The sequence below is a fragment of the Mustela lutreola genome, chromosome 12 (genome assembly GCF_030435805.1).
Source record: "Mustela lutreola isolate mMusLut2 chromosome 12, mMusLut2.pri, whole genome shotgun sequence".
Lineage (NCBI taxonomy): Eukaryota > Metazoa > Chordata > Mammalia > Carnivora > Mustelidae > Mustela > Mustela lutreola.
In genome coordinates, this window is record NC_081301.1 from 33,258,010 (window position 1) to 33,283,157 (window position 25,148).

At 40.3% G+C, this 25,148-nt stretch overlaps 1 protein-coding gene across 4 annotated transcripts in view; it reads right to left on the bottom strand.

Moving 5' to 3' along the window:
• The window catches only part of TDRD7 (tudor domain containing 7), a 75,076-nt gene extending 55,725 nt beyond the window's left edge, over nucleotides 1-19,351 (bottom strand). The window contains exons 1-4 of one of the 4 annotated variants that reach the window (XM_059141818.1): nucleotides 19,151-19,351; nucleotides 3,998-4,210; nucleotides 1,554-1,695; nucleotides 353-566 (exon numbers count right to left, since the gene is read on the bottom strand). In XM_059141818.1, the coding sequence (XP_058997801.1) occupies nucleotides 353-566; nucleotides 1,554-1,695; nucleotides 3,998-4,204 (563 nt within the window). In that variant the 5' untranslated portion in view covers nucleotides 4,205-4,210; nucleotides 19,151-19,351. Of the gene's footprint in view, nucleotides 1-352; nucleotides 567-1,553; nucleotides 1,696-3,989; nucleotides 4,213-19,150 lie in introns of those variants that run through there. The other 3 variants (XM_059141820.1, XM_059141819.1, XM_059141821.1) reach the window with 3 other exon arrangements.
• Nucleotides 19,352-25,148: the final 5,797 nt, after the last annotated feature.

Sequence of the window (25,148 nt, forward strand, 5' to 3'; positions counted from 1 at the left end):
TAAAAGGAATTATAAGAAATATTCTCAGAAAAAATTGTAAGTTATGCTGAAATAGCATCTTAGAATAACTTGTGAGAGCTTTGCTGTTTTTTCCTGTGAGAGCTTTCAACATGAATTTTATAAGGAGAGATTACCAAAAATGCAGAGAAAATATAAAATGAAGATATTCAGACAATGACATTTAGATAGCAGGAAAAGTGGCTTTGTAGTAATGATACATTTCCCTCCTACATGTGAACTTACATTAGATAAACCTGAAAGTATTTCCTTCTTGACCTAAACACACATTTTTAACATTAATTATCCTATGTTCTCCAAACTTCTCCTTTTAGCCAGATAAAGCCCCAAATACCTGTTGTTTGTAGGTATGGTCACATGCCTCTGCCCTGGAACATCTTTGAATACATCGCTTCCGATAGTTGTGTGTAATGTGTAAGGCGGCATTTCAGCATCAGACTTAATTCCAAGAGAGTTTCCTTTGTCTCTTAACAGTGTTGGATTAGGTTTTTTGCTGATAGAAAAATCTGAAGAAATTCCTGGTTGTCTGAGGGTTGCTTTTGGTTTCCCTATGAAGTTAGGCATATATAATAAAATCAATTAGCTTCCCCAGAACCTAGTTTCACTATCCCACTCCCCTGTCCAGATGTTTTCTCTGGGTCTCTATTCTTAGAACAATGTGTAAGAACACAAGGAAGTTGTCACTACAGGGTTTGTCAGTAGGGGAAGAACAGATTGGCATTTAGCTGATGACAGTCTTTAAAATGTGGCTTCATCTGCTAAACTAGTCAGTACCATCCCTTTACTCACCAATCAATCCTTCCATGACAGCCACTTTACGCTGCTACAAATGCAGCATACTCAGTCTCCCTGTCTCTTCTTCATCTATTTAAATTCTTCCCATCGCCCAAGGTCTGGGTCAAGTCCCCCTTCACCATGAAGTCCTCCACTGCCATTCTCACCACAATTGCTCCCTCGTTGAAAATGCTCACTGTGGCATTTAAGCATCTACTCTTGTATATTATCTTTGAGCTACATCTTGATAATTTAGTTTTAGAATGATTATAAGCTCTTTGAGATAAGTGTCCAGTAAACACTGGCTGAGTTTCCTACAACACCTTTGTGTATTATGTAACTCGTGATTTTTTCCTGAAAATAGAGGATTTTAGTATAAAAGTATAAAGACATGGTTTTTGTATAAAGACATGATTTGCTAAATAAGTCACAAATCCTAGATTCTTGGTTTATCCAGCATTCTAGATTAGGCTTTCCCCTAAGTAACTTAAAAGAATAAAGCAATACTTTACCATAATAAAGCTTAATTAAAATCTACTCTTGAGTTAGTTCACACTGTGTGGTAACTTAGTAGGTCATGCCCATCATCTGGTGATGGAAGTCAATTTCAAATGGAAATATCAGCTTTACGATTTCCCCCTTGACATGTGAATGTTAACAAATATAGGTGTTTATCATGAATACAAGCAATGCTTCTGTAATTCCCGATGATAATGTATTCATAGACAGGCTTAAAATTTCAGCATATGAGAAGAACGTACCTTCTAGAAAAAATGGCATGGTTTTCTTTACTCTCATCTGACAGTTAACTTGCCGCCCAGTTTTCCTTTTAGAACTCCTCTGACGGGCCACAAGCTGAGCAATTCTCGCAGTTTCTGTGCAGGCCATGGCATAGCAGGTAATCTGTTCATGAGCGGCAAGGGGAAAGGAGAAATATTTCTCAGATTCACTGGTGCCTAGAGGCTCATTTTTGAAAGTGGATCTTAGTGAGTTTACATATCCCAAATCAAACTATATGCAAATGTTTAAGTCTCTCTCCTTGATACTGTGAGAGCAAAATTACATATTCTACAAGAGAAACCAAGAATAGTCCAGCATATTGAATAATCCCTCCTCAAATTGAAAATTGTACTTATTCCTTAAATAGCTACTCATTAAGCATCTACAATGTGCTAGGTACTATGGGATTAACAAATGAACCAGAAGAAACCTGTGTCACACATAGTATCTCATATAATCCTTGAGATATATTTTATTCCCATTTATATATGGGTAAGGGAGGCTCAGGAAAGTTAAGCAAACTTCCTGTCACACAGCTGGGCTATCTCTCTGAATGCAAAGTATGGACTCATAACTGCTATTGGTATTACCTCTCAAAGACCACCCAACCCTAATCTTGTCACTGAAGTGGATTAACCAGGTGACTTGGGATAAATCAGTTTCCCTCCCACATCTTAGTATTCTCAGCTGTAAAGGGGGAGCGGGCTTAGATCTGGGGTTTTCAAGCTGCTCGATGGCAGCTCTAGGGCCTCACAATGGCAGAGGGGTGGTGAGGGCAAGGCAGGCCAAGCAGAGGCCCTGGACCCTGTGGCACCTGCTTAAAACACGGCAGCTCCGCTTTTAACTTTTGAAAAAACTGGTGTGACATACAGGAGATTTTTATTTATTTTTTTTCCAAGTATGTAGGTCTCTAAAGCCCCACCTAGTGTTAAAAAGCCTCTGATTCTAAGTTGAGAGCAGGAATAGGAAAGCAAAAAATGAGGCTTTATATAAGCCAAGATATACTCCTATTCTTTGGCCCAGTATTTCTATTACTGAAAATACATTACAAGAAATGACTGAAGAAAAATGTACATACCCAAATATGCACAATAGGGGTTATTTTAATAATCAAAACTTGGAACCATTAAAAATGTTCATAATAGGAGAGCAGGGTTCAGTGAATTATAGCATAGTAGCCATATGAGGCATTATTAACTTATTAACTCATGCAGACATTTAATCATTCACACATTCAAACATATATTTACTAAGCACCAACTATTAGAGGTGAAAAAAAACAATCATTCATCCTCAAGAAACTTACAAAGGAAAAAGACACAAAGAGACTAAAAAAACATTGTGTCAAGTGCTATCTTGGGTATATTACAAAGTGCCAAGTAGACAGAGGGGAGGGCTTAGCACTGTCTGGCAGAATCAGGGATGTTGAAACAAGTTTTATTATTACTATAATAGTTAACTAATTTATACATCCTCCTTATAAAAATTACTACAGGTCAGGTGAGCCTTCCCTTTGATCACTCTCTCAATCCTAGTCACCTTTTCCCTCCTCCACTGCCTTCCCTATGCCACCAAACAGAACAACTATTACAAGTTTTGGGGAGAAATAGCCCAGATTTGTTGTATCTATCTACATATGCAGAAGTGTACCCAGAAGAATGTGCTGTTTGGGGAGGTGGGTGATTTTTGTCTTTTGGACAATGGTTGTATATATCTTTCACACTGTGGATTGGGCAGATACAAAGAGGTGAAACTGTTGGGTCACAGGGTATGTGCAATAAAACATTTCATTATTACTACCCCAAATTGTTATGTTATACATAAAATGTTCTTCTGGAGAAACTAAAAAAACTAAATCATATGAGCGTAACGGTGTGAAGGACAGAACAGCCTAGAGAACAAAAAGATTCAAGACAAGGAGAATGGTGGGACTAGCCCTGTAATAATCCAAGTGCTGAATACTCTGCTAGGGATTGAACTAGGGTCCAGATAATAGGAACAGATAGGAAGGAGGTCAAACCATGAGAATTTAAAGGTGTTTATTAGCTTTGGTAACCAGGAGGTCATTACCACCTGGGCTAAAACAGTTGTAGCAAGTTTGTAATGCATGTAGTGTGAGACCCGGAAGTTAGGTCTCCAGTAGACTTATTTTGCTTGAATGCTGAAGACTGGATAAACTTTAACTTTAAAATGTTTGATTTAACATGAATAGGGTCTACTTTTACAATGAAAAGAATTTGAGAGATCAAGTAAAAGACCTAAGAAGTCTAGGCTGTGCTTTGGATGCTGTTCTAACACTACCAACTTCAAACCACTTAGCTAGTACTTTTCCATTTTCACTTCTAGCCTAGTTAGGAGATCAGAAGTGCCAGGTAGGTAATCAAGATTGGTTTGACTCTTGTGACATGCACAATTACCTTCTTACCTCTCCAGATCTACTAGTCTCTATCCTCACAACTGCTGGCACACTTCTCAGATAGGCTTCTAGTGTAGGGTAACCTAACTGCTTAAAGGGGATCCAGTCTCCAGTCAAGGATCTGTACTCTCCTTGGAGCCGGGGTAATGCTATTCCGTTCTTATGAGACTGTAGGACAGCTCGTAGCATTTTTGAAACCAGATCTGCTTCCAGCATCTTCACCTATAAGAACACAATAGAAGGTTACTATAATAGGATTCATTAGTTTGTGGATTCAAATAGATTTTCAGAGTGCACATGTGTTAGATTATCCCACCAACTATTACTATTTTCTGTGCTATTACAGTAGAGAAATAACCGCTATGGTGGAGAAAAGCACAGAATATTATGAGAACACAAGGAAGTCAGAAGGGCAAAAAGACTAGTCTGCAGAGGGAAGACAACCGGGAATTTTTCCCAGATAAGGAGAGGCCTGAATGGAATTCTGAAGGACATGGAGGAATTAGCCAGGCAAGGAGGAAAAGGATGTGTGGGGTCAGGATGGGGAGAGGTATCAGCCTCTAAAGGGAACAGGAAGTTCAAAAGGCACAGAGGTCAAAGAGAAGTACATGGTTGATTCTGAGGAATTCCAGGCAGTTACGTGGCTGAACATGATTGAACAAAGACTCTAAAATTATAAGCTGAGGACTGAAAGATGGGGGTAGGAGAGGTAGAAAGAGGCAGACCCAGATGAGACTCCTATATTATGTTAACATGTGCATTTCAGCAAATATAATGTGGAGACTTGGGGATATTTTAAAAAGGGGTATAAAGTGTTAAGTTCTGCACTTTAGAAAAGGTAACTACTCAGTAGTGGAGAAGATAAATGCAAGGGAGAAAAATTAATGAGCTGTAAAGATACTTGGAAATGTGGAGGACTTGATAACAGGGCCCTGCAAATAAACAAAAAATCAATTTGAGAGGTAATTAGGAGGTAGAAGCAACAGAAATTGATTAACTGGTTTGGACAATGAGGGAAGTTCCCAAGTTTCTAGCTTAGAAACATGGTGGGTAGTAATGACCCACACTGGATGAGGTAGAACAGGTTTGTAAGAAAGGAAGAGAATGAATCGCTTTGGGACATATGGAGACTGGGGTCCTTGTAGGTCAGCCACACAGATATATTTGCTAGGAATTCAGGTTAGAGATCTGAAGTGGGTTTAGAGTTTTTGGCCTTCAAAATATATGTGGTATTTGGTATCCAGGGAGTAAAAATTAAGGTTAAGGATGGACCTCTACGGAAGGCTGTCATTAAAGCATGGGCAACGAAAGAAGAATCTATAAAAGGCTGAAAAAAAGTGACCAGAGAGATATAAGTAGAAAAGGCAGAGCTGGTGTCATATAAACAAAAAGAGGAAAGAATTAGAAAGTATCATACCTAGCAAAGAGGTCAAGCAAGAGAAAAAAAGAATTTTGGTACCTAGGAAATCTGTGGGGACCCTGGCTAAGGATTTTCATTGGTCATTAATTGGCATTTTTCAAGATTAACCACTCATACTCTCTTTGGACTAATAGTAAATGGAATGGTGATACAACAACAGAATGACATTCAGGAAGCCAAGAAAAGTGGACTTAGCAAGGCAAGCCATGGAAAACTTGTTAAAAAATTCTTCCTTCAACAGTGCTACACAACAGAACTTTCTGTGCTGATAGAAATATTTTGTATCTGTGCTGTCCAATACATATGGTGACTGAGCACTTGAAGTGTGGCCAGCACGGCTGAGGAAATGAATTTTTAATTTAACTGGAATTAAATGTGTCTAGTGGGTACTATATTAGTACAGAATTTTTGACAGTCTTATTCTTTCTCTGGTTTAGATAACAAAAAGGAGGAATATCATACAATGCTAGCAATTCCTTCATTTGTCCATTTTGAAAAGGAGATAAGATAGCAGCTTATTTGTGAGTGCTCTTAATGACAAATATAATACTCCAGTGACAGCAAGGTTTATATGGCAAATAACCTAAATACTCATTATATACTTCCCTTTACGAAACATTAGCTCTCTTCAAACTGTCACCACCAGCACCAACATTTAGTTAATACTATGTGTATATACACAATGTGTAGTATGCTACTATTTGAAAGGGGAATGTGATAAAGACATATATTATAAACCTTATGGCAACAACTAAAAATTTTTTAAAGAAGCATAATTAATAAGCCAGTAGTAAAGATAAAACAGAATAAAAAATTCAATTAAAAAACAATGAGATGTACACCTTAAACTATATAACACCATATGTTAAGTACATTGGAATTTTTTTTAAAAAGCAATTAAAAGTAAAAAAAAAAAAATTGGGCAAAAAAGTGGGGGGTGGGGGTGAAGCCAGAAACAACAACTGCCACGAAGAACAGGTAGCACGAATAGAAAACATCTGGCAAAATGGTAGATTTAAAGGTGGCCACAGCAAAAATTACATCAAATGTAAACATTGAAAATGTAAACATTGAAAATATCTCAATAAAAATTTAGGATTGATGGAGTGGATATAAAAGACTTACCAATACACTATATATGAGAAGTTATTTTAAATAGATATACAATATAGGTTCAAAGTAAAAAGACAGAAAAAGATATGCCATATTAATTAATACCAGAACAAGGAATATCACTTGGGATAAGGACAGACATTACAGAATTAAGGAGTTAATTCATCAGGAAGCTATTACAATCCTAAACATGAGTGCACCAAATATCAGTGCTTCGAAACACACGAAGCAGAAACCAATGGAGGTGTAAGAATATCTTCACAATTATTTGGAAAATTCAAAACTTCTTTCTCAGTAATGCAGAACCAGTAAACAAAAACCACTAAAGATATAGAAGAGCTGATTAACAACATCAATCAAACTGACCTGATATTTATAAAAGACTCTACTCCAATAATAGCATAATATACATTCTTTTCAAAGACAGAATACACTCTGGGACTTAAGGCAATTCTTGACCAATTTAGAAAAACTGAAATTATACAGAGTATCCTGTGACCAGAAAAAAACTAAATTAGATATCAATAACAGAAAGATAGGTGGACAATCCCTTTGTATTTGCAATCTTAATGACATGCTTCTTTTTTTTTTTTTTTTTTTTATTTTTTATTTTTTATAAACATATATTTTTTATATACATATATTTTTATCCCCAGGTCTGTGAATCACCAGGTTTACACACTTCACAGCACTCACCAAATCACATACCCTCCCCAATGTCCATAATCCCACCCCCTTCTCCCCAACCCCCTCCCCCCGGCAACCCTCAGTTTGTTTTGTGAGATTAAGAGTCACTTATGGTTTGTCTCCCTCCCAATCCCATCTTGTTTCATTTATTCTTCTACCCACTTAAGCCTCCATGTTGCATCACCACTTCCTCATATCAGGGAGATCATATGATAGTTGTCTTTCTCTGCTTGACTTATTTCGCTAAGCATGATACGCTCTAGTTCCATCCATGTTGTTGCAAATGGCAAGATTTCATTTCTTTTGATGGAAAGAACCTAGATGTCCATCAACAGATGAATGGATCAAGAAGATGTGGTATATATACACAATGACATGCTTCTTAAAAAAAACCAAGGGTAAGAAAGGAAGCCTCCTTCAAAACAAAAACATCAGAAAATATTTTTAAATAAATGAAAATATAATGTCCAAAAATTTGCTGGATGGCATTAAAACAATATTTTAAGGGAATTCTGCAGCATTATATGCTTATGTTAAGAAAGAAGAAAGGTCCCAATTCAGTGATCTAATCTACTACCTTGAAAAAAGAGCAAATTATACTAAAAGTAAAAGGAAGAAAGTAATAAAAATGAGAGCAAAATCAGTATTGAACTGATGAAACACATCAGCAATGAAATAGAAAAGAAAGTTAAAGAAAAAATAATGAAACCAAAACTACTTTTTTAAAAACATCAATAAAATTGATAAACTTCCAGATAGACCAATAAAGAAAAAAAGAGAGAAGATGCGAATTATTATTAATGGGATTAAAGAACAGGCCATCAATACAGGTCTTACAGACATTAAAAAGCAAACGTCTCTAAACTTATAAACTTATGCCAATAAATTTTGTCAATTAGATAAAATGGAATAAATTCATTAAAAGACACAAATTCCGAAGCTTATTCAAGAAGATATAAATAATCTTAATATCCCTATATCTATTAAGGAAGTTGAATTTGTAGTTAAAAACCTTCACACAAGGAAAACTCAAACCCAGATGGTTTTTCAATTCTACCAAAAACTTCAAGAAAAAAATACTACCACTTTACACAAACTCTTCCAAAAAACATAAGGGAAAGGAATACTTCTAAACTCATTGTATAAGGCCAGCATTATGCTGATACTGAAACCAGAAAAAGGCATTATAAGAAAAGCACAAACCAACTTCCTTCATTAACATAATTGCAAAAATTCCTAACAAAATATTAACAAACCAAATCCAACAATATGTAATAAGGATAACACATCATGATCAACTATATGGTTTACTCTAGAAACAAAAGACTGGCCCAACATTCGTAAATCAACCAATGCAACTGACTGTATCAACACACTAAAGGAGAAAAACCACATAGTAATAATAGGTGAAGAAAAGACATCTGACCAAGTTCAAAATCATTTATGATAAAAACTCTCAAAAAATAAGAAGGGGACCGCCTCAACCTGATAAAGAACATCTGTGAAAAATCCACAGCTAACATAATACGTAACAAGAAAAGAACGAAAGCATTCTCCCTAAGATTGGCAACAGGGCAAAAATGTTCACTCTCTTCATTCCTATTCACTATCACACTGGAGATCCTTGCCAGTGCAAAAAGACTGATTTCCAGATTTACTTAAAAGTATATTAATCAATGTAATGTAGGTATTGTCAAAAGGACAGTCATCAATGGAACAGAATACATAACCCAGATATAGACCGACACATATATAGTCAACTGATTTTCTTTTTTCTTTTCTTATTTTTTTTTAAGTTTCCAATCAGTATTTTTTTTTTTTTACTGTGTTATGTTAGTCAACTGATTTTCAACAAAAATCAGTTGACTAACATTGATTTTGCCAAAAGAAATTCAATGGACAAAGTTCAATGAAGAGTTCTGGAACACTATTTATCCATATCCAAAAAGTGAACTTTAAACTATATTCAAAATTAAACTAAAATAAAAACCCAGACTACTTAGGTCCTACTTGAAAAAACTAAAACTGTAAAATGTTTAGAAAAAAAACAAAGGTGTAAATCTTTGGGATCTTGGGTTTAGCAAAGATTTTTTTATTTTTAGAATACAGAAGAAAAAATTGACAAATTGGATTTCATCAAAATTTTAAATTTATGCTCTTTTAAATATAAATTTCTGTTGAGAAAATGAAAAGACAAGCCACGGACTGGAAGGATATAGTTTCATAAAACTCCTGGTAAAGGACAGGTAACCAGTGTATGTAAACAACCCTCAAAACTCAATAAGAAAATAAAGAGCCCATTTTAAAACATGCAAATTATTTGAACACATACTGTTTACTAAAGTAGAGATGTAGATGGCCAAAAAACACATTCTTCATTAGGGAAGTGAAAATTAAATCCACAATGAGGCATCACTACCCATCTATTAGAATAAGTTAAACTTTTTTAAAAAACCAACAGTATGAAGTGTTGATAAGAATGCAGAGCAACTAGAATTCTCATACATGTCTAGTGGGCTTGCAGAACAATATTTTGAAAAGTCATGGCTTGACAGTTTCTTATGAAGAAGCATGCTTTTATCATACAATCCAAAAAACTTATATGTTGGTCATTACCCAAGAGAAATAATGACATATATTCATATAAAAACCTGTACCTAAATATTTATAGTAGCTTTATTCATAATTACCACCCAATTAAAAACAATCCATCAGCAGGTGAATGAATCAACTAGCGTTGCATATCCATGCAATTAAATAGTATTCCACAATTAAAAGGAACAAATTATTGATACATAGAACTGTATGGATGATTCTCACACTATGCTAAGTGGGAGAAGCCAGACACAAAAGACTATATGCTGTATGATTCTATTTATGTAACATTCTGAAAAAGGCAAAACTATAGGCATAGAAATTAAATCAGAGGCTGCCAAGGGATGGGAGTATAGGGAGGGGACAGACTGTAAAGAAGGCACAGGGCAATTTTGGGAATGACAGAAATATTCTCTCTTGATCATAGAACTATAGGGGCACCTGGGTGTCTCAGTTGGTTAAGTGTCTGCCTTCAGCTCAGGTCATGATCCCGGCGTCCTGTGCATCAAGCTCCCTGCTCAGTGGGAAGCCTGCTTCTCCCTCTCCCACCCCTCTGCTTGTGTTCCTTCTCTCTCTGTGTCTCTGTCAAATAAAGAAATAAATAAAATCTTTAAAAAAATTCATAGAACTATAAACAAAAGAGGGGGACTTTTATTATATGTAAAGTATATATCAATAAGTCTGAGAAAAAGAAGTTCTTTCAAGTTGTGCCACTTTGCAGGCAGCTCTCACCCTCTCATACACATGCTGTCCTGGCTCCTGGAAGCCACTGATCTGCTTTCTGTCAGGATAGATCACTTTTTCCTGGTGTTCTTGAGTTTCATCCATGTTTCCACACTTAACAGCAAAAACTTCTCATACTATGATAAGCAGTATTTCACTGTGTAGACATGCCAAAATTCATTTATCCATCTGAATGTTGATAGACATTTGGGTTGCTTCCAATTTGGGGGTATTATAAATAAAGCTGCTTTGAATTATATAAATCTTTGGGTAGACATGTTTTTCTTTCTCTTGTGAGAATCCAAGTTCTGAGATTTGGATTTTCTAAAAATTTAATATACGTAATAATTCTAGGAGGAAATTGTTCTCATTCTATAGATGAGAACGCCAAAGCTGAGGGAAGGTAAATCACCAAGACATGATAAGATGTATGGAAGTCACTCATAGGGATGGTTCAGATTCCAAGTCAGTGATACTGACAGGCACTCTAAAGGGTAAAAAGAAAATTCACGGCAGCAAAAGATGACAGCTGTAGTGTCTCAGAACCTCCATTCCCTTGATGTCTAACTACACTTTCCTGAGTGTGTTGGGTAGCAGCTCAGAAAGGATGGCTTTGACACCTATATTTCAAGGTTGCCAGGAGTTAAATCTAACATGTAAATTCTGGCTCTTAAGTAGTAAACTTCCAATATAAGAGACAGACTTTGATTTGTAATGGTTCCTGGCTCAACAGTTAAAGATCACTGAACTGGGGCACCTGGGTGGCTCAGTGGGTTAAGCCGCTGCCTTCGGCTCAGGTCATGATCTCAGGGTCCTGGGATCGAGTCCCACATTGGGCTCTCTGCTCAGCAGGGGGCCTGCTTCCCTTCCTCTCTCTGTGATCTCTTCCCTTCCTCTCTCCTACTGTGATCTCTCTCTGTCAAATAAATAAGTGAAGTCTTAGGGAAAAAAATTTTAAAGATCACTGAACCTTCACTGCAGTTATTTCTTCAACTAGGAAAAACCATAATGGAGGCTGGCCAAGTTCTAATTTGTAAGAGGAAAAGCCAAAGGATAGCCTACTAACCTCCCAGAGCCAAGCCTCCCCAACTTTTTTACCCCCACCTTTCCCGTCTTTCCTTTAAAACTCTGTCTCTCCCACCTGTTCATCTAGAGGTCTTCTGAGTAAAGCTGGACTTTGCATCTCTGTATATCTGCAGATGGGCCCAGACTATGAATTATGCACACGTGACATGTAGATATGATGCCAGGAGGTCAGCACACAGGTAGGAATACACCCACTTGCGTGCAAGCAGGGCACCTGGATCCATTTGGACCAGACTGTTTAGTACTGGCTCCTCCCTAGTCAGAAGCACTATAAACTCCTGCTGAGACTATCAGTAGGAAGGACCTATCCTTCACCTTGAGGAGGAGTTTCTACTGCCTCCTCCTCTTCTTTCTGGAAAGAGCATCTGTTCCATTACCACCTCCTCACCATGGTCTACTTTTCTCCAGCTACATTAGTGGGTGGGCAGCAATCACTAATTTGTGGGGTTAAAAAAAATTCTCATAGCGTTCTACTCACTAATGGACATCCTGTGACTAAAACATAATAGAGCTCCAGTATGCTGCTGGCTCGAAAGGACAAGTCTAATCCCATCTTAGAAGCTAATCAGAGACTGGTTCTCTAGGCTGCCCTATGTGAAAGCTTTCTACTCCTTCCACCCTTGGGAGAGCCACTTCAGACGGCTTTCTCTCAAATGTCCCCTTTACCTTCCCAAGGTCTGCTCTGAAAGAACTGCTGGTAAGGATCTCCCAAACATTAACCATTTGGGGGTGTTGCTAACTAGTAGTTGATATATTGATTTTGATTTGATTGTGGGGAGAGACGAGGGATTGTGGAAGGCTGTGCCCATGCCTCCTCTTGCTGGTGTCTCCAAGTTCAATATCACTATGCAAAGAGCACTTATTTTCCTGGAACAAATCCTTTCTCCTGGGGCTCTCACCTCCTTCTCTGTAAAATGAAGCAACTGAGTATTAGTGACTCTCAACTCCTTACCACCATCACCACGTGATGCATGAAGACAGACAGGCTGACATTCACAATTCCCCCACTCCTGACTGTCTTGTGGTGATCGCTCTAGTCCATGCCAACAGCATCTTTTGCCTGGATTGGGGCAACTGCCTCCTTGCTGGTCTCAGTTTCTACTTCGCTTCCTAGAATCTATTTTCCACCAGGGGCCACACAACTCACTGCCGCAGTTTGAATATTGGCTCAAAGGTTACCTTCTCAGCAAGGCCGTTCCTGGCCACCCTATCCAAAATCCAAACTGTTATGCTGGCTGTCCAGTATTCCCTACATCCCTTCCCTACCTTATTTCCCTCCTTTGCACTTATTACCACCCAGTAGTCCTATTTAATTGTACCATCTGTTTCCCCAACTTGATTATGAGCTCTGTGAAAGCTGGAATTTGTGGGGGGTGGCTCAGTGGGTTAAAGCCTTTGCCTTCGGCTCCGGTCATGATCTCAGGGTCCTGGGATCGAGCCCTGCAACAGGGTCTCTGCTCAGCAAGGTGCTTGCCTCTTGCCGCACCCCCCCCCCCACCGCCTGCCTCTCTGCTTACTTGTGATCTCTGTCTGTGAAATAAATAAATAAAATCTTTTTTAAAAAATCTAAAAAGCTGGAATTTGTGAGCCTTTGTTCACTACTGAATCCCTAGAGCCCAGCCCACAACAAGAGCTCAATAAACATTGGATGAATGAGTGAGAAATCGTCCGTCTATGTAATACTCCTTTCTACTTACTAAAACATAGCATAATGCATGTGAGCTATTAAAGGAATCATCTTAAATTTCTTTATTAAAAAACAACTTGCAAATTTTAACGATTGTCATTAACTGACTAAGACACCCAATTATGTCACCAGGCTGTGGTTGAGAATCATCAGGTAGATTATTTCACGGCCCTTTCACTCTGAGCCAGTGTTCTCAATGACCCAGTATTCCTGTAAGAAGTTCACACATAGGGGCGCCTAGATGGCTCAGTGGGTTAAAGCCTCTGCCTTTGGCTCAGGTCATGGTCCTAGAGTTCTGGGATTGAGCTCCAGATCAGGCCCTCTGCTCAGCAGGGAGCCAACTTCCTCCTCTATCTCTGCCTGCCTCTCTGCCTGCTTGTGATCTCTGTCTGTCAAATAAATAAATAAAGTCTTTAAAAAAAAAAAAAAGAAGAAGAAGAAGTTGTTCACACATACCAATGAGCCAGAGGCACAGCCTGAATACCAGTAAGTGTCTCACACTTGCATGTATTCCCTGGTTTTCAAACATTGTGCCTATACTGTTGGGATTCACAAAGAAACTGATACTGAATTCACAACAACTTTTAGAAGCTATATCTTTTTGGAGGGAAAAGTGATCCCTTGGGACTATGAGACTGAAGATCTCAAAGTTGGTGAGAAGCAGTTAAGCACAGTGAAGCCTGGGAGGGAAAATGTGACTACACATCTTGTTCAGATGTAGGTGGTATTCTCATGCTTATCAGTTTCTTCCAGTTGGATCCGTGATTCCTACATTAGTAGTATTACTTTGGGCAGTGACTAAAAAGAAAGTTACAACTAAAATAATTTTTTTAAAACAATCATTATTTTCTAATCTATATTGCTTTAAAAGCCTTAAATTTGAATTCCTTGATTGTCATGGCATTTTTTTGAAATTTTCTGAAGATGGCAATTACACTCAATAACTTTTATAAAAAGCATACAATACTCTCCTTTAGCTATAAAAAATTAAGTTTATTATCTTGGATGTCATCCATTAGAAGCACAAGAGGAAGTTTATGGGAATTTCAACTCTGGGCCTCAATGGCAAACCTTTAGTCATGCTCCCCCCAAAAATTAAGTTTCAAAGTTTCTCCAAAGTAGCTTCCCAAATTTTTTAAGTTGCTGCTTTGACTTGTCAACTCTCTTTCCCCTTTATTTCTACTCTCTGAAAGTGCTGTGACAAATATTAATTCTGAGTTTAAGGAAACTCAAGTTACTTTTGAGAATGTTATGCAAGTCCTGGTGACCATAAATTAGGCTAGGCTGGGAGAAATAAGGCTGGCTATCTCTGTTTTAGAACACAGCTTCTCAGGTTAAAATTCTTAAGGGTTTCCTTAATTTCCTTAAGAATTAAAGGTTTCCTTGAGAATTAAGGATATTCCTTAAAAATATTCTTATTCTGAAGACAATATAGGGTCTTCTTGAGCTGACTAAGAATCCTAAACAGCAGAGTAAAGTAGAGGTGGGTCTGGGGAATTATTTAATCAGAGTACTTTTGATCTCAAAAACTAACCAAGGTCAGTTAGCAAAGACATTAGGAAGGAAGAAAATGGCCACAATAGATCACAACCAATTGCATTTGACTTTCACTTCCTTCATCTTGCTCTTTCTCCTCCTCCTTTCCTTGCCTCTCTTCTGAATGACAAGCATCAACAGTAGAGTTCTATGAGCTTGGAATTCAGTACTTACTTGCATTTCCTGGAAGTGTGTTGTGGATGGGAAACTACCTATGAATATATGTATTAAATGGCTAAGAGCACAATGATAAAAGCATTGGTATATCGGGGAAATGCTTAGTACAGCATTAAATTTGAAATACCAGAATTTTCCCAGATTTTCTTATTTGCCTCATTAACATACTTATGAACTGGGAAGCTTGGTAAGAAAGCGACTGGATCCCCTCCAAAATTTCTCACTTAATTAGTAGACAAAAAGTCACTTACTGCTTTGGCAAAGGCTCAGGGAGCAGAGATTCCATGCTAGACCACAAGCCCACAATGTTCCCACACCCTGCCCGGCTTAGGGAAGCAGCATAGAATGGTGGGCCCAACCCCAGAGTAGAGAGCTGAGAGAAGCATGGAAAGCTGGTGGGCACCTTCAGACCATCTCCTCCAAACCCTTCAGTTTAATAATGAGGAAACTGAGGCCCAGAGCAATTATTCTAGGTCTCATATATTCTCACATATTTTTGTGGCCAGAATCACAACAAGAACCCAGGTCTTCTGGTTTCCAAACTTAGGGCTTCCTTTTAGATAGCTGCTCCAAGTGTCTAGAATTGGCTTCTCTTAAGTAATTTGGAACTTAGGGGACACTGACTTCATGATCAGCCCTTAAAGTGGCATGAAATAGGGATCAGCCATATTCTGATTTAAGGGTATGGGCACCCAATCCCAAAAGAATCTCTAATTGTTGCAAATATTCACTGTGGCAATTGACATTTCCTTTTATCCTTTCACTCTGTCCTTTTTCTTTTTATTACAAAATAAATCGTAGAGAACTCCAAAGTGCTAATAATGTACAAAAAGTGGAGCAAGGAGTAGGGGAAAGTAATAACCTTTAAGAAAGCAATATTTAAATAATTTAAATAGCCTAAAATAACTCTCATACTCAAAACTGTGTCTGGAAATTCACAGCTTTTCTCCTTAATATACCTGATAATCATCCTCAGAAAGTCTTATTCTAAAGAATGTGGTTTCAGTGTCCTCTAGTACAGCCTTTACCACTGACTGAGCCTCCCTGACTCAGTCATTTACATGTTATGTGCTTCCCAGAGCCCGAGATTCCTCACTACCCATTAGCCTAGCTGGTCCAGTTCTCACCTGTGCATGTTCTTCTCTAAGTTTCTCTTTTCTCACCTATTTCCAACAGTCCTGTTTGGCTCATCTTCCTCAGTGTCATAAGGCTGCATTTCAGAGTGGCACTAAACCCCAGAAAAAAATCTGAAAAATTATTAGGGTAAATTGAAATTACCGAGTAACCTCTCTTACCTTCTTACACAATTTTTAGTACCTTCTTAGGGCAAATACTTGTGGTAACTGATTGCCCATTTACTTGAAGACACTATTTTAGCAACATGCCAGGCCCTCAAAGTTCAGAATGTCTGTGCCAAAAAGATTTTAGATATCATCTAGTTTATCCCAACCCCCTCATTTTACAAATCAATAAACTGAGCCCACGAGAGGGAAGGTTTTGGTCTAAGACCCTTCCAGGATGATTTCTCATCTTGCAACAGTTTAACATGTTCTTTTTTCTTTCCTATTACAGTATAGTCTACTTGTGACCACCTGAATTACTCCTTTACTAAATCTTTTTAAAAAGAAAGAGTAATTAACACCTTCAAGTGATGACATATTTCCATAGGGCATATTTAGGGAGCATTTCTATTTATTATTATTATTATTATTATTATTTCAAGCTCTAAGCTGTGAATGCATTACTAACTACATATTACAAATAGTAAGTAAGGGGTTTCCATAAATCTACATATTAGAGGAAAAAAAAACCTCTTGCAATAATAAAGTGTCTTAGTTAAGATTTGTGATCTTAATCCCAGTTCTGCTACTAATTAGCTGTGACCCTTTGAGTGAGTCACTTCAGGTCACTTTTTTTCATATGGAAGATAGGAAGATGGACAAGAGCTGTGACTTGGAGTCCTTCAAGTTCTGAAGTGGGAGCCAAAGATCTAATGTAAACCATAGGTTGTCTTCCTCCTGACAAAGCTGTACAGCTATAATATTGAGTTTGCTTTGGAGTCTTTGGGCATTTTGTGCTGACCAGCAGCTCTAACTGGCATATATACACACTGCAGCTAAAAATCACGAAATTGATTACTTTCAGATAGTTTGAATGACAAAATTTTTTAAAATACATTTGGCCTACTGGGGAAATAATAAAAAGAATGAAACATTCCAAAGCACAAAGGCAGGAATAGAGGGCAAAGAAAATAAGTTTTGCATAGAGAAAGAAAAACCAATTCACATAAATATGAAATTACATTTCACTCAAGTACCAAGGAACTTGGGTCCTTACTGTATTCATCCGCTGATTCTGAAAGTGCCCAGATGCAGAGCCCTCTGTCGAATCTCAGTTCTTGAAAACAGCACTTGACCAAACACAGAGTGGGCACTTAGAGTTGATTTACAAAGTATTTTCCTTTAAATTCATATTAAGTCTCCAACTAGATTACATTGCACAGAGAATTTAAAGAGCAGTCCTTCAAGAAGTTTACATCTCTTGGTACAAAACACAGTAAGTTCATTCAGCCACGTTCAACCAATACACTTAAAAGGGCATTAGCAGGGATTATGTTCCATCTCCAGTCTACAGTCTCCAGGGACTGAAATCCGAAGGCACTGCCAACTGCTGCCTCACAGTCTCACTGTGTTTAACCAGCAAAGAGGAAATCTGTGTGCCACCAAAGGGCCTAGGGCTGGGGCACAGGAGATGTGGATTCTAACGCAGCTGGCCCCGGGACCAATTACACTGCATCCAGCACGGTACTTTGCATGTAACTGATACTCTGAAATGTCCATTAAGTGGAGATGGAAAATTCCCCACCATGGGCCAATTAATCTTGTATTAGAGCACTCCAAGAAACTGAAATCCAATTACGGAAAATACAGGAAATTTGGTGGAAAGAAAAGAGTTAACATTTCTTGACCATTACTATAAACCAAAGGATTTACAGCAGTTACCTCCCAAAAGCTGTGTGGACTTATGTTAAACATTTCCATTTGATACACAGAAAACCAGGCTCAAAGAAAGTAATTTATTCACCATCCACAATCAGGAAGAGGAGCGGCCCAGATTGCCAACCCAGGTCCGCAAAGCCCACACTATTTGCAGTATGCCACACCTACACATCCAGGCAGCCGAAGATAAGTTAGAAATTTGGGTCTGAGTTTCATTTCTGTCATTAAGTTGCGGCATATCACTAGGCAGAACACTTTGCTGCAATTTTTCCACCTGCACGATTGGGGCGGGGGGGTGGTGGGGGCAGTGGGGGTTGACCCAGATCAGTAGTTTGTTTTGTTTTGCAGGGCATTAATGAAAATCCTTTGGGGCCAGGACTTTTTCTAACACAGGTATTAACCTGTCTTGCTCTCTAAAACTATTTGGGACTGGTACCCTTTGGTGATAACCGGAAATATATTATACCCCGCAAGCGGAACGTAGAAGAAAAGTTGGGCGGGCTCTAAGCCCCCTCACAGTAACTTGAGGCTGAACACCTGACCCTGTTGGATCTTGATCAAAGTTAAGAGACAACTCATTCATGGATTCGTGTTTCCTTCCTCGCTGTGTCCCGGCCTGGGTCTCACGGTTCCAGAGCCTTGTATAGTATTTGCGCCCCGCATTACCTGAGCGGCCTGCATGGGCCGGTCCGCAGAGAGGCCCCTGCCTTCGAGGGACTGAAAGCTCAGGGTGTAAAATACGGAGCTCAGGCAGCCTGGGGTTCCGATGTGCCCTGCTCCAGGCGGGCGGCTGTAGAACCACTTCCTGGTCAGCGCCTCCCGCCCCTCGTCCACACCCCCACTGCTACATTTCCCCGTTGCACTGAGCGCTCTGTCAGGCTCCCGGGCGGGGGGACGCCCAGCCTGTCACCCAGCGGCCGGGGAACGGGTCCCATCAGAGATTTAAAAAACACAACGCTCTGGAACTCCAACTCCCCCCCGCGGCATCCCCTGCGGCTGCTGCGAAGAGGCCCCAGGCCCGTTCTTGTCCCGCCCGGGCCACTGTCCCGCTAGTGACCCAGGTGCGCCGCGCCCGCCCGAAACCTCGTCCGACGTCGCCCAGCACCTGTCGCACCCGCAGCGGCAAGACCTGCGCTCACCTCGTCCCGGGGGCCCACGGCCCGTCTCCGCTCCTCTGGGCCCAGCTCCCGCTGCCGTCTCAGCCAGTGCCACAACCGCGGCCGCCGCCCACTTTCGGTTTCCCCGCACGGCCGGAGCCGCCACCGCGGCTCGGGAATCACCTCAAGCCCCCGCCCCGCCCCACTCTGCCCCGCCCCGCTCCGCCCCGCCCCGAGGGCCCCCCCGGCCTCGGCTCTGCGCACGCGCGGGCTCCCCGGCCGCGTCGGCCCACGCCGGCGTCCGCGCGTGGGAAGGGAAACCGACGCCTCCTAGCGGTTTCTGCGCGTGCCCACGCACGGGCCGTCGGCGGAAGACGACTGCGGAGCGGGCTTAGGCGCGCCTCCTCGTGGACAATGCAAGTACGGGCGGGCTGCGAGGGCCGGGGACCCAACGGGACCCAGGACCTCGCCAGCACTTGTGCGTTCCTACAGCTGCCTTCATTCACTCCTCAGACATTTCATTCAACTCTTGCTCATTCTTTTATTAATTTGCGGGAAGTTACTTTTCACTCTCCCAGACATCCACTTGGTCCACTCGTTTCCCTCAGGTTTTTTCACAAGCGTCATCTTTTCAAGGAGGGTGCCACTTTCGAAAGATGTCAGTCCCCGATATGTTCTCTCTCTTCAGCTTTCTCTCTCTTAACACCTATCGAACACACTGTATGTATTTTACTAATCTTTTTTGTTGTCTACTGTCCTCAAATTAAAGCTCTATGAGCACAGGAATCTTTGTCATGCTCTACAGGCTATTTCCAGAGCCTAGAATTGTGCCTGGCACAGAAGGGTGATGTAAATTTTGTCAAATTCATTCCTTTGTTCATTATAAAGTTATTGAACACCTAATATTCACTTGTTTCTTCTGCACATTAATTCTACCAAGATGTATTGAGCATATTGCTTTGTATTCCTTAAAGCAACATTGAACACCTCCCTGCATTTATTCTATATGCAATTATTGGGGTCTGCTATTTTATCAAGCAGTACTTTTTTTTAAACGATTTTATTTATTTGTCAGTGAGAGAGAGCACACAAGCAGAGGGAGAAGCAGGCAGAGGGAGAAGCAAGCAAGCTCCCGACTGAGCGTGGAGGCCGATGTGGGACTTGATCCCAGGACTCTGGGATCATGACCTGAGCCAAAGGCAGCCGCTTAACCTACTGAGCCACCCAGGAATCCCTCAAGCAGTATCTTTTTTTTTTTTTTTTTTTTAAGAGCTCAAGTGTAATTGGCATACCATAAACCTCACATTTAAAATGTATAATTTGATGTTTTCATGTATGTGTACCACTGTGAAACTATCACTATACATCCATCACCCCAGAAAGTTTCCTTGGGTCACTTCTGTAATCCTCACCTCTTATGCCTCTCTGTCCTTGCCCCCTCTGCCGATCTGCTTTCTGTCACTATAGATTAGTTGACTTTTTTCCCCAATATTTTATTTATGTCTATTTTTAGAGAGAGCATGAGTGTGTGTGGGGGGGAGGCAGAGGGAGAGGGAGAGAGAATCTTCAAACAGAGTCCACACCCTGAGCACAGAGCCCAAGGCGAGGCTCGATCCCAGGACCCTGAGATCACAACCTGAGCTGAAACCAAGAGTCAGACACCCAACCAACTCAGCCACCCCAGTGCCTCGGGCTTGCTTTTTCTAGGGTTTTATATAAACAGAATCGTACAGTATATGCTGACTTTTGGTGGGGTGGTGGTGTCTAGCCCTTTTCACTCAACATAAATATGTTGAGATTCATCCATGTTGTTGTGTGGACCATGGTTCATATCTTTTTATTGCTGAGTAGTATCCTAGTATATGGAGGTAATAAACCTACCATATGATCCAGTAATTCTATTTCCAGGGTTTACTCAAGAGAAATGAAAGCATATGTCCACATAAAGACCCGGACAAGAATGTTCACAGCAGCCTTGTTCATAATAGCCAAGAATAGAACCAACACAAATGCCCATCATTAGGTGAACAGACAATCAACCAGTACCTACTGAACACCCACTCTTATGTAATTTTCATGAAGTGCGTACTATGTTAAGGCACAAACCTACGCTTGCGGGGCTTTTTTTATTTTTAGATTTTTTTTTAAGGTTCTTTTTAAGTAAACTCTATATCCAAGGTGGGGCTCAAACTTATGACCCAGAGATCTAGGATCTCTGAGGGATCTCAGAGGGATCCTTTGAGGGATCTTTTGGTTCAGTGAAAAGAGACAGCAGGCAATGAAAGGGTAGATTGGAAGTAGACCATGGAAGGCCTGAGAGCCCACGCGGGAGTTTGGGCTTCTCCCCAGAGGCGGTGGGGAACTATTCAAAATCTCCTTTGTATGCTGTTCTCTGTGATACTCCCACAACTAGTCTCTAACTAGATCTGCCCAAATGTCTCTCCCTGGCGCTCCTCTCCGTCCCTGCTGCTGTATTTCAGTCAGTTTAGGATCTCTCTCCCAATCTGCTCTAAACACTGCAGTGGATTTAATAGACCTAAAATATAGCCAGACACGATTTGGACTCTGCAGTGCTGATAACCTCCTCTGGTTCCACTTTTAAGATGGGAAAGATGTAAAAAGCAGCTCCCAATTGAAAGAGCACCAGTTGGGATAGAAAATTAGAAAAAACTCTGGAGTCCAATATGCAAGGCAAGTCATAAAAGCAATGTAACTCAAGTCTGAGATTAGTTGTACTTACAAAGGAATTCTGTGTTTGGACTATCCTATATACAAAGAAAAATGATGTTCTATAGCTAGTTTTTTTTTTTTTAAAAACCAGCTTTTCCCCTGAATATTTTACATATAATAAATATTTTAAATGTACAGTTGGATGAATTTTCTTAAGATTTTATTTATTTTTTTTTTTATTTGACAGACAGAGATTACAAGTAGGCAGAGAGGCAGGCAGAGAGAGAGAGAGAGAGAGGAGGAAGCAGGCTCCCTGCTGAGCAGAGAGCCCGATGTGGGACTCGATCCCAGGACCCCGAGATCATGACCTGAGCCGAAGGCAGCGGCTTAACCCACTGAGCCACCCAGGCGCCCATTTTTAAATGTTTTTTTTTTCTTAAGATTTTATTTATTTTTTTTTTTATTTGACAGACAGAGATTACAAGTAGGCAGAGAGGCAGGCAGAGAGAGAGAGAGAGAGAGGAGGAAGCAGGCTCCCTGCTGAGCAGAGAGCCCGTGGATGAATTTTGACAAATGTATTTAGTCATGTGTCCACCTCCACAGTCAAGATGTAGAACTAGATCATCATTCCAAAAAGATCCCCTGTGCTTCTTTGAGTGTCTGGGTGGTTCAGTAGGTTAAGCTTCTGACTCTTAAGCTCACCTTATGATCTCAAGAGTTGTGGGATGGAGCCCTGTGAGAGGTTCTGCTCAGCAGGGAATCTGCCTCTGCCTCTCTCACTCTCTCCACCCCCAATCCTCTTCTCCCTGCTAGCACTCTCTTTCACAAATAAATAAATCTTAAAAAAAAAAAAAAAGTTTTCTTGCGCCTCTTTATAGTTAATTTCTACCCCCTCTCTCCAGCCCCAGGCAGGCATTGATCTGACATCTGTCACTATAGCTTTGCCTTTTCTAGAATGCCATGTAAATGGAATCATATAGTGTGTGGTCTTTTGTTTCTGGCTTTCTTCACTTAGCATAATGCATTTGAGAGTCACTCATGTTGTCGCATAGATTAGCAGTCTGTTCCTTCTTATTGCATAACAGCATACCATCACAGGTATAGGTGTGTCACAATTTGTTTATCCATTCACATTTGATACACATTTGTGTTATTTCCAGTTTGGGATTATTATGAACAAAACTGCTATAAACAATCACATGCAGGTCTTTGCGTGGTGACATATTTTTCTTGCATTAAGACTTAGAAGTAGAATTGCTGGTTGTAGAATCAGTGTACGTCTAACTCTATAAGAAACTGTCAGATTGTTTCTAAAGTGGCTGCATCATTTTGTTCTCCACGCCCCCACCACCTGCCAGCAACGTATGAGAGTTCTGGTTCCTCCAGATCTTCTCAAGTCCTTGGAATTGCCAGTCATTTTAAGTTTAGCTGTTTCAGTGGATGTGGATACATATATCACATTGAGTTTTTTAATTTGCATTTCCCCATGACTAATGATATTGAGCATCTTTTCATGTGTTCATTGGCCCTTCCTATATGTTCTTGGGTAGTGTCCATTCTGCGGGTGGATTTTTGGCTAAGACATATCAGGAGGTTCTCAGAACTCCATGGGTAGCTGACATAACAAGGAGAGATTAGGAATTTTGTTTACTTTCTTTGGAAATGGTCCAAGTCCTGGGGAGTTCAAGAATTAATTCCCATGATCTGGATGTAATTGGATTTTGGGGGAATCAGAGATGACAAATGGGTTATGGGAGAAGGAAGTCAGAATATGTGAAAACAACACATGGATATAAAATTTGGCATATGATCTCAAAAATGGTTTGGGGGCACCCACTAGGAATCCGTACTGAAAACTGCCTTATATGAAGGTATATATCCTGAGGACAGAGAGCGGAGTTTTCAGAATGAACTAGACTGAGGGAGAAGGTATTCTCTCTCAGCAAAAACCCAAGATCATCTTTGGATGACAGAAGTGGGGGCCAGGAGCATCTGTGGGGGCCAGGAGCATCTGTGGCTCTCCCTCAGGAGAGGCAGGCACAGCTTCCACCCCCAAGGGCTGTTGAGAGGATGTGATCTGCACAGGTGGCATTTGGATATAGGGGAGTGGATAGGAGGGAGCAGCTGGCCAGTGGGCAGCAGCCTGGCAGGTAATCTGTGCCCCTCCGAATACTCCAGAGAGAGAGAGAGAGGTTGTCATGGAAACAGAGTGCAAATCAAGACCCACGTATAAGGAGGGAAGTTGGATTTATGGCTGCCTTTTCCTGGGCTGAGAAAGGTACGACTATTAGGGTGAAGTGTCCACCTAAAGCCCTTCGTGCATTTTTTGGAGAGAGCCACCTTGGACGCAAACACCAAAGCACCTATACAAGGCAGACAAGGCCAAAGCCATTGGTTGAGGCACATCTCTGTCCTTCCCTCCTTCCCCTCTCCCCGTCCTGCAAGACACCATGTAAAAAGCAGGGGAGACAGCAATCGTGCTCCAAGACCATGTCTGTGGCTCACTTCGTTTTTATCTCATGTGATGGAGTGTGTGGTGTGCGATACAGTCTAAGAAAGAGACCCCCTTAACCCTCCTTCTCTGAGTTTCTCTGCCATCGGCGGCTCTTCCACTCTCCAAAATTGAGAGGGGCAATTTTAGAGACCTCTCGGTATTCTCATCTCACTTCCCATCTGAACTCATCTGTTTCTTCCCTATATTGTCTCCAAAGAGAAAACCAAAACCAAAACTCTCATGTCCATCACTCTGCATACTGCTGAATGAGCCATAGGGTCTCGGTTGTGGTGTTATTTGGTGTCTTCATGAATTCCTCTCCGGAGAAATCTTCCTTGCAGGCCCACCTGAAAGTGACTTCTCCTTGGGCTGAGCTCCCAGTGTAACTTATTTGTCCTGCAAAAATGTTTACAGCAGGGGAACATGTTCTATGTCTCATCTCCCTTATGAACACTCGAAAGACTTTACATTTGTCTTTTTTTTCCCTCTGAGTTATTTAATGGCAAATAATTTCAGCAATAATAATTTTAAGTCCTTCTCAAAGCTAAACAAAAACATGTTCAAAGTTTTATTATGTGGATTAAGCCCAGCCTCACTGGTACTTTTTACTTACACAAGGTCAGGAAAAATGGATTCATAACAAAAGAAATTTTTGGACAGATCTTTGTTATGTTTGGTGAATCATTAACACCATGATCTTACCCTCTCCGGTCAGCTATTGCCTCGCAAACAAGTATAGAGGAATTTCTAGACAATTGCATTTGTTTTAACTGAGTTAAGAGAAACAAAACAGAACAGAACATTGAAGGGAGAGATTGCTGGGGCCCTGCTAAAACCCAAGCCCTGGTAAAGCTCAGGATGTGCTGATCAAGCAAA